We start from the raw sequence: 10,024 nt of genomic DNA, 5'->3' as shown, positions 1-10,024 counted from the left end.
GAAGATTATAATTCAATCAAATTTAATTTTGTTTCATTTTGTTTGCCTGAAAATAAATGATTATATAATTGTATATAATTATATTTAAAATATAGCCCGATATGTTTTCTTTCTCTTGTGTAATTTTTGCTTTTGTATACAGGAAAAATAAAAAAAAATAAATAATTGGAAAGATAATTTTTGCTTTTTTTTTTTTAAGTAAATTTGAAGAAATAAGAAAAATTGTCCACATATAATTATATGTAGAAATATTTCCTCCATATATATTATATATGGAAACTTGTGTGTCATTGAAATTTTACTTTTGGAAAGGAAAACAATGCAGACGTTTTTTTTTTTTTTAATTCTGTTTTTTTCTATGCATAGGACAGAGATTGTACAAGAGAAAGAAAATGTGGGTATATTTTATATATAAAATTTTACATATTAATATAATTAAGAATGTCGTGTGACTTCGTGTGAGAGCGACGAACTCGTAAGTGACAGGCAAGTTCAAACCGATACATTCCGCATACAAATTTAATTCGTAATCCCACAAAGAAACTATTTAGATTTAGGTAACGGAAGTGGCCCGTGATGTCACGTTTTAAGACAGCTTCTTCAGAGTTGAATGGGGAAGGGAAGCGGGGTAGTTGCAGCGGGCAGGCGGCTGCATTGTACTTCCGTAGCCGAATTCCACACACTTCGGAGATTGGGATCCCCGAGTCTTTTTGAAAATTTTCACTTCCAGAACAAAAAAAAAGGTAACAGGGATTGATAGCCTCACCCGTTCCTATTACAATTACATATAATTATATATAAAGCATTATTTCCTGGGTGATTGAATTTTAATCTCCATTTTGTAATCCTCAATTTCCAATGCGTAGTCTGATGTAAATTTAATTTGACCCAGTTTTAATGATTCGTCGGAACGGCATTTAATTCGTAAAAACGCGCCATTGTTTCTATAAACTGCATCGACGGAACATGCTTCTGTATATAACCAACATGATATATCTTTCAAATATATCACTTGAATTGTTGAGACAAAAATCTCAGTAGAGATTGTAAAGATTAGTCATGTGTAAATTTTAAGTAGTAGGAATTCTGTACTATAATTAAATAAAATTGTTATGCGAGACATACGTCTTGCAGTTAGATTAAGAATAGTTGACAGAATTGCGCAGTATTACGAAAAAAATAAAAGTTTACGAGATTGATAGCTAATTTATTCTAGATCACAAATTATTTCAATCCTTATCAGTTTTAAGCATTCAGACATTTTTAAAAATTCTTTGAAATTATCGATTGTGAAGAGACATGTACGTTTAATCATTTTTACGTGTACACGGTACACATTTTCCTTCGATTTCAGTGCAGATAATCTGGTCGAAGAAAATAATTTTTATCAAGTAATTAATCAGCGTTTCTTATATATTAGTTTTTAACACACTGAATCCGTAAGTAAAAATGTTTGATCACGTCGGATTTGTGAGAAAAATGAGATTGAAAAGTCCCAAAAAAGCATTTCATTGCATTTTTCTAAAAAATTAGATTCGGTTTCAGTTAAAAAATTGTAAGAAACACCTGATTAAATGTTGATCGAAATTTTTTTGTCTGCCAGTGTAATTTTCGAACGAGATAATCACGAGAGGGAAGATGACGATCTTGTTGGCAAGTCCTCTCCGATCGTTCTTTACACCAACATTAGGAGGAAGAGGTGTATCGCTCTTTTCCTCCCCTCGCAGTGTTACGTTATAGCACTCATCCCGCGAGCACTTGATAACTTCCCCCTACCCTCGTTCTCGTCGTTCTTCAGAACGGCGGGACGCTGAGCGCCGTTCAGGAAAACTCTCAAGTATGAGAAAAGTTGCTGGCCATATTTCACCGGTGGGGCTGGAAACGGCGAAGGAAGAAGACGCGAGACGGGGTGGGGACCGAGTGTCATCTTCGCCGCTCGTTAATTCCTTCTGTGATTTATCGCGATCCGCCGAGTGAGTAATGACTAACTTTTCTCCGTTCAAAAATTCAGATATTAGATTTTCCTTTGAACGAAGATATCGCGTCGCGCTTTCGTCGCTTTTCAATGGTATTCGTATTACATCGAGAGGGAGATCTAACGATAATCGCGTGTATTGATAAATCGTGATGAAACATGCAATTCGCATCCTTCATTAAAAATTCTGAGTGGAGTATCATCGCGCGAGATTTCGCTCATTTATTAATGATCCGTTTAATACTTGGTTTTTTTTTATATCTATACACACATAAATAAACTGTAAATTATTTGAATTAAATAAGTATTACTTTTGTTAAGTATTTTATAAATTTATATGTTTAAAAATTATAAGTTTATTAAAATCATCAAATTTATATTCAAAATGTGCTTTGAAAATCATGATCTGCATTGTTGCAGCTATTATTTATAATAAATCTGCATAAAAAATTTCTTAATATGATAGAAAGTATAATATTTAATAAACAAAAACTCTTTCCTTTTTATTCATTATTTTTTTCTGAAAAGATTCTCAAAGAACAACTATTTTTAGATCTTTTAATCTACCTTTTCCCTTTAAAAGTAGAAAAGTAAATTGAGTGATCGCTTTTCTCAGCGGTAAAACTGATGTTCTTCCGTGTGTAAAAACGTGTGACGCATGTATCTCCGACGTGATATCGATCCTCGAACACGACATATGACATTAAATGCATTTTTTAAATCCTGCAAAACACCGTTGGTGGATAAACCGTCGTCGAAATTGATAAACCCTCGTCGCATTACATCGCCCTTGTCTGCACGATGTAACGGCAAATGCTAACGAGTATGTACGAGGCTGTGCGAGTCGGTGCAAGAAGCGCGGTGTGCATAGGCCGCAGCGGGGTAGTTGCACAAAGGTCTGACACTCCCGGCCAAGTGCGGAAAGCACGGCGGCGCATGCATATTCAACGGGGCCACGAGGCACAAGGTGGACCATGTGTGCGTGCGTGCGTTCGTGCATACGGCTGCCCGGTGTGTTTGCGTGCCGTCGTATAGTCATAGGAATAATAAAAATTCGAGGGTTGAAATTATTTAGATTTATGCCCGCTCTCTTGTCGTCGTGCCGTCGCGCCGGTGACGAGGCGCGATTCGATTCGATTCCGGGGAACAAATTTCATGCATTATTCAGAACCCGGGGCCCGAACGATGCAACCACCTCGGTCGCAGTGGAAGCGATCCTCCCGGAAAAAAGTCGTTTTTTAATCTCTCCTCGCGCCCCAATAACGCACGATTGCGTAACGTCCTTCAACCCTTTAAGGAGCGGAGGATGACGCGAACCGCTTCACGTAGAACGATTCGAAACGTCCCGGAAGAGAAACATAACGCAAGTTATTTCCTCGCGGAATCTACGAGACGTTCGAGAAGCCTGCTTCAGCATCGATACATTGGAGAACGATCGCTCTTTATCCAAAATGATTCATGCTATCACCTGTTGAAGTATCGTATTTTTTTTCTGCCGCTTTTCGTAACAAATAAGCGCGCCGTTACATTACATTAAATTTTGTTGCGTATTTTTCACAATGTAAGTAAAATGTTGTGTGATTTTATCTATAAGAAGAATTAAATAATCTTTATCTTATCCAAGATGCGTTTACGTGTAATTTACCTTATCCAGATAATTTTAGACAAGTGTTCAACTGCAGCAGTGTTCTCTCGCTTTTGAAATTGTTTATCACGTAGAGTCGACGAGTGTCATCGGCGCGAACGGAAACATTTTAATCCCATCCTCACAAGAACGTCACGCATGTTTAATTAATTGTTTCTACGCGCGACGACGCAATAATCGTCTTATCCGCGGATTAGCGAGTGCAGCATCTGTCAGCGTGCTCTGAAAACTTTCGTTCCATTATCTTCGCGGATCCTTCGTGCGTCGCTTCCTCGAGTCGAAAATTGCTGTCGGATACAATGAACGCTATTCTCTTCGTGATCGCCGTCTCCGTCGCGACCTGTGCCGATGGCAGAGTTTACTACCTGGCAGAGAGTTTAGACGATGGGCGAAACAGTGACGCGATCTATCCGATCGCGGAACAGCAGGCCTCTCGCGATCTGGATCTGGCTTTCTCCGCGGGAGATCCCCTCGGAAACGGGAATGTCCTACCTCCAACCAGAAAGGTCAGTAAAGTAACTCCAGTTAAATGACTTCGAGTGACATTTCAATGACCCAACAAACGAAAATGAATTAAAATGGATAGAAATGAATTCATTTTCGAATTCGCGCTTTTCCGAATCCAAAAATAATATCGATTCAACATGATGAATAGCGCATTTCGCATTTTAATCCATTTGAATCTATTTGAATCCAAAAATTACTTCGGAACTCTAAAGCTCGAACTCGGATAAATTAAACTGAATTTGCGATTTTCAATTCATTGGAATTCATTTTCGTTCGCTGGATCGCTGGGACGTTTAGAAGCTGGAAGCTGTTCTATCTAAAACAAATAAAAGAATATAAGATCATCGGTCAATGAACGAAATAAAATAGTTTAATTATAAATTACATTTTCAAGTAATAGAATAATATTTTAATTAAATCTGTATGAAAATTAGATCTAAAAAGTATCTATTAATTTGCAATTTGATTTGAAGTCTTCATTATTTTAATATTTTTTCTTTAACAGTCGTTTACTGGTGACTGTTTAGCGACTGATCGGTGCAGTGATTCTAGAAAGATTACAAAGTCTTAATATTTTTTATATCTTCGTTGTGATTTCCGTATAAGAAGTCAATCCTATATGTATATTTATTAGAGATGGGCGAATCAGAATTTTCCGAATCTATTCGAATCGAATTTCACTTCTTTATTCTGATTCAAATTTGAATCGAATCGGTGGAAACATAACTTTTAATTAGCATAATTACCAAGTTGAATATTAATATAAATAATAACAAATGATTTCTATATGATAAAAATAATAATACTGGTTGTATGACATAAAATCATTTTAAATATAACTTTGTAAGATTGTCAATACACGAGATTCACCTGGTTCGCTTCGAATAGTTCATACATCGCTAGTACTTATCAGGATATGAGTAAATTTAACAATATTACGTCGACTTGATCAGGTGTACACTCTCGTCGCACCGGAAAAGTCGTACGTCGAGCTGAACAGAGACGCGGATCGACCGTACTACAGATTGACCGAACCGGCCACCAGAAGAGGAGGCGGTCTCGACGACGTCATCCTCATTCCGCAAGCAGGCCGGAAATTGATGAAGCTGAACGGCAACAATAAGGGCGAAGTGATCTTGGAGCTTCGCGTCATAGCTAATCACGATAGCGCGTAACTCGCGCGTTAAAATTAAACTTTCATTGATCCGCGCGAGGGAAGCGCGAGCTCTGATAAGAAACGAACTTTATACAGTTAAATCGCAATTGCTTTTATTACGTTCAACTTACAACAACGAGTACTTTCTATCGATACATATAGATACATCGGGATTGCTATAATAATATTTACAGTGCATATCACATGTCGAATTCGCATCGGAGCTACTTCACTCCGGCAAGATCTTCAATATGCGATTCTCTTGATTCTCGCCCAAAGTTGATTCGTAGCTTTCTTTTTTCTCGATCATTCGGAATATACGGGATCAAATCAGGGAAGACAATTCTGTTCTAGACGTGCGACGGGCGTAATATATTTGGAAAATGTAAGAGTGCGATAAAGTTTTACAAACGTCTTCAATAAATAATGACAAGTGTCTATTAAAGATATCCTCTAAATTTCGTAAAGTAAAGAATCATTTGAAAATTGCACGAGCTCAATTTTTACTCTTTTAGAGTGACGTTTCACTCTATGAGATTTAAAGACTATGAAAGGCGTTGACAGAAAGGAAAACATATCCGCGAAAAAAAAAACAGCGCTTAAAGCGAAATACTTTAGGAATCGTCGCGTCGCGGCCGTATGAAGATGTATCACACGCCTCGCACGTATGAAACAAGTGTCAGTCTTGTGCACGGTCTGACGAGTCCTACCTTGCCTGAGGTATACTTACATTATACGGCGAAAGAATATTATCGCGAGTGCAGTTTCGGAGGTGTTACACGAGAATGAATGCGAATAACAACACTACGACTATTTTTTAGTGATTAAAGTGGAAGGACCGTCCGGCGCGCATCTCTTTCGCACAAATCGCCTTCGTTACTGATAAGTTTATTCCGTTACTTGCGACGTTTGCTCGGTCGACGAGTCGTCCTTCGGCTCCTTCACGTAGTCCACCACTAATTCGAGACCGATCAGAGCCCGCAGGTCCTTCCTCTCCTCCTCGGAATTTGTCGCCGTACTGCCGCTGTCCTCTACCTTCGTCGTGTCTTCGCCAACTTGAAAAACCATCACGAATGTTTTTTTCGCGAGCGTACGAAAAAAGAACGGTTTTGCTAAAGTATCTAAAAATTTAATTAGCTGCAAGTCTGAAAAGAATTTTCCTGGACCATCATAAATAATTATGAAGAATATTCAAATGTGATGAACAATTCAGGCTACAAAAAATGTTGGCATTCTAGCACAATGAGAGATTGCAATTACCACCTGACTATATAATTGATAGTTATTTTTGGTGCCTATATATGTTCAGAGTTATTTTATCATTCAAATTAGAGCTAGTAGTTATTATTATTACATGAATAGAGTATTTAAAAAATAATTACTATATTTACTATAATTATGATTACATCATAATATAAAAATGTTTATTTCATTTTTATCATCCACATCTTATTTATTTGCTAATTTTGTAGGATTTTTTTTCACCAAGGGATATAAAATAGACTGATCTCGATCTTAATCAAATTCGCGCGAAAAGATGGAGAAAAACAGCAGCAATAATTCGAGAAAAAAAAGAGAAAGATAAGAATGCAAATGTACTCTACCTTGCTGCGTTTCCTTCGAATTCTCCTCGTTCTCCATCGACGCGTCGATCCTGGAGGTCTTCATCCGCTGTATCTCCTGGTACGTCTTCATGAGATGCTTCAGGATATAGTTGGTGCCCCGCGTGTTTTCCGCCTCCGAACTCTTTGACGTCACGGCCTCGTCGCGGGTGAGATTCAATGGCCGATTACCGCACTCCTTAGACTGCGGCACGCTGAAGGCCGAGCAGTGCTTGCTCTTGAAGGACAGCTGCCGCTCGTTCGCGTGCTTGCGATCCCAAATGTGGCCGGAGACGCGCAAGTCTATGAAGAAGTGCAGGGGATCGATGCCGGGGTAGGACTGCGGCATCGGGTACGGCGGATACCACAGGGGTCCTGGTAGAAATTCCGCCGGGCTGGATACGCCGCCGGGCAGAGCGAAGCCCTTCACGCCCTGGAGCACGCCCTCGCATCCTCTACCCGGCATCCCGGGCAAGAAGGGGCCCGCTCGCGAGAAGTCCAACTTCTTCTGGTCCGACAGTTGCAGAGGGGACACCACCTCCTGACCGGACGCGATGTTTTTCGAGCGGTCCTCGTAATTCCTACCGCCGATGCGGTCCAGCTGCTGCGAATCCTCCGGCTTGATCTTCCGCGGCGTTTCTCCCCCGGGAAAGCCGTTCTCCGGCGGCTGGGCCTGCTCGAAGTGCCGCGGTCGTTCGTCGAAGAAGTTCTTACCGTGCTGCCGCGGGAACTCGGTCTTGTTCTCGTCGATGGGCTTGAGAATGTCGCCGCCGAAGTTCGGCTTCTGCTCGAATATCGCGCCGACCTTGTTCTCCAGCGTGTCGAGATAGGCGTCGGAACGCTTGCCATCGTTCTCCAGACGGGTCTCCGGCGGTACCTGAGGAGGTTGCTGCTGCGACGTGGAGTGATAGTACTTGTCCGAATGCTGATGATAGTGATGATGATGATGATGATGCGGCCGCTCCTTCGTCGTCAGCTCCAGCGGTCTGTCCCGGGCGTCTCGCCAGGATCGCTTACGGCGTCGCGGCGCGTTAGTCGCAACGCTATTGCCGCCGCCGCCGCTACCACCGCCGCCGCCGCCGCCGCCGCCGCCAGCCGACGATGCCTCCGTCTTGGCCTGCACGAAGGAGCGTAACATCTCGCTGAAGAAGAAGCTGTGAGGCGTCAGTGGCACGTTGTACAGATACGGAGGAGTAGCCGCCAGCAGCCGAGAAACGAGATCACCTCCCGACAGGGAAGCCGGTGTCTTCAGGGTCGACGGGTCGCCCGTAGTCGTCGTCATTTCGCCGCCTATTTCGATAAAAGAAATGGAATAGTCTTTGCTGTCTAAATCGGAATAAGTATGTTATTCACTGAAAGACAGCGAATAGTCTGATTGCAGTGGTATATTTATAAACTACATCAATCAGTGATATATGCACTGTCTTTCAGTGACAATTCACTGATTCCGGTTAGTAAGAGTTCACCTTCTTAATCAGAATCAATGAAAAGCAATGAATAGTCACTGATGACCACAGTATATGTATTGCATTGCGAATCAGTAAGATTTCACTGATTCAGATTTAGGAATTTGGATTCATCGTTTCATATATAACCAGAGTATAAAATCTTTTTGGAAGAATTTAATAATCTTAAACAAAGAAACAAAATTTGTTCATGCTGGCAAGTTATGTTTGATTAAGATTGTAAATTCTTTGAAGAAAATCTGATATTCTTGCTTATATATGAAACAATGAACATGTTGATTTGATGCTAATTCTTTTTCTGAGTAGATTCGTCATTTTCAAGTATTCAAATCGTCATCGGATTAATTGAGATTGACTTATTATCGCCACCTTGCCACCTCTGTGTCTTTTTCATTTTACTATCTAGCCGCTGCAAATTGAAGGGATTGACGATGCATAAATTTACGATGCACGCGATGCATGGATATTTATATAAATTGTAAATTTGTGGAATATAATTAAATTCCATCAGCAACCTTTGGAGCCGTATCTTTCATCGATGTTGACTCTGCTGTGTGAGCAGATCTAACTTTAATTCTACAGAGACAAAAAGGTTTTACTAAAAGGTATCTAAAAGGTATCTAAAAATTCAGCTGGATACACAGATCTAAAAATAATTTTGTTAAATCGTTCAAACAGTTGCGCAGAACGCTCAAGCCGATTGCTAAAATGTCAAAGAAGCTTTCTGCAGCACTTGCCCATCACGCTCAAACGTCCTTCACAGTTTTGATAGTCCAATAAAATTGTTTTCGGTATTTAACTAGATTTCAGCAAAACTAGTCTTTTCGCTCTATTATTTTTTACACAAGTTTGGCGTTTAATTATCTCTATGAAGAATTAATATTCTCATCGACTTGTAAAAGACTTATAAAAAAAGTTAAGATGCTTGGACGGATTCGCATTTCGGTGTTTTTCCGAGCGATCGTGAATATTCTGCAAACGACGCGGGATGGCGCGGGTTCGACGATGTAATGAGTGTGTACAGGCACGATTCGCCGATGTGGGAGTGAGCTACTATTGTCTCCTGAAATTAATTGAATAGCTCCCGGCCTTAAGTCTAAGACCAAGGAAGAGCGGGATCTACGGCGGGGCGGGATGAACCAGCCCGGATATCGCGTCGTCCATTAAGGAATACTAATTTCTGTCAAGTACACGTTCGCTTTCGCCCGAGTGTGAGGATTTCCGCGAAGTTATCGGGAATTTCTCGCGCAAGTTCGTTGACGCAGACATTTCAATTGACGTCGGTACCCGCCGATCATTTTGTCGTCCCGGAAACTTGGAAACTTCCTTGCACTATAAAGATATATTAAGAAAGGATTGTTATTTCGCCGTTTGCGTCGTCGCATCACGAGAAGCGTAGAAATATATCATTCTTATAAATCATTAAAAAAAAAAAAAAAAAAAAATTACTCAATTTTTCCTCTTTTAAATAACGGTTGTCTTTGCAAAGAATATTTTCTTGATAATAATCTTAAAATACATTTATGAAGTAATAAGTCTTTCTTAAAATAAATTATTCTATGTACACCTAGAAAAATACTATAAGTTACTTGAATTAGTAAGTAAATATTTTTACTTGTTTCGAATGTTTTATATAAGTTTATATATCTGCAAATTTATGTTAAGTTTACCAAA

The 10,024-nt window shown here is 39.9% G+C and overlaps 2 protein-coding genes across 4 annotated transcripts in view; one reads left to right on the top strand and one right to left on the bottom strand.

Annotated features, from left to right (window-relative positions):
• The first annotated feature begins 2,322 nt into the window (after positions 1 to 2,322).
• Positions 2,323 to 5,728, top strand: LOC105207661. Its single transcript, XM_011177232.3, has 2 exons — positions 2,323 to 4,126; positions 5,081 to 5,728. Exons 1-2 carry the CDS (start codon positions 3,920 to 3,922, stop codon positions 5,300 to 5,302), a joined length of 429 nt encoding a protein of 142 aa, XP_011175534.2. The 5' UTR covers positions 2,323 to 3,919; the 3' UTR covers positions 5,303 to 5,728.
• The window catches only part of LOC105207662, a 25,836-nt gene continuing 21,191 nt past the window's right edge, over positions 5,380 to 10,024 (bottom strand). For all 3 annotated transcript variants that reach the window (XM_039457560.1, XM_026132303.2, XM_026132304.2), the window contains 2 exons: positions 6,888 to 8,174; positions 5,380 to 6,338 (listed from right to left, as the gene is read on the bottom strand). In XM_039457560.1, the coding sequence (XP_039313494.1) occupies positions 6,172 to 6,338; positions 6,888 to 8,174 (1,454 nt within the window). In that variant the 3' untranslated portion in view covers positions 5,380 to 6,171. The remainder of the gene's footprint in view (positions 6,339 to 6,887; positions 8,175 to 10,024) is intronic.

This window comes from Solenopsis invicta, chromosome 14 (genome assembly GCF_016802725.1).
Source record: "Solenopsis invicta isolate M01_SB chromosome 14, UNIL_Sinv_3.0, whole genome shotgun sequence".
In the NCBI taxonomy this organism is placed as follows: domain Eukaryota; kingdom Metazoa; phylum Arthropoda; class Insecta; order Hymenoptera; family Formicidae; genus Solenopsis; species Solenopsis invicta.
The sequence above is the reverse complement of the archived record's forward strand: the minus strand, read 5'-3'. Positions and strand labels throughout refer to the sequence as shown.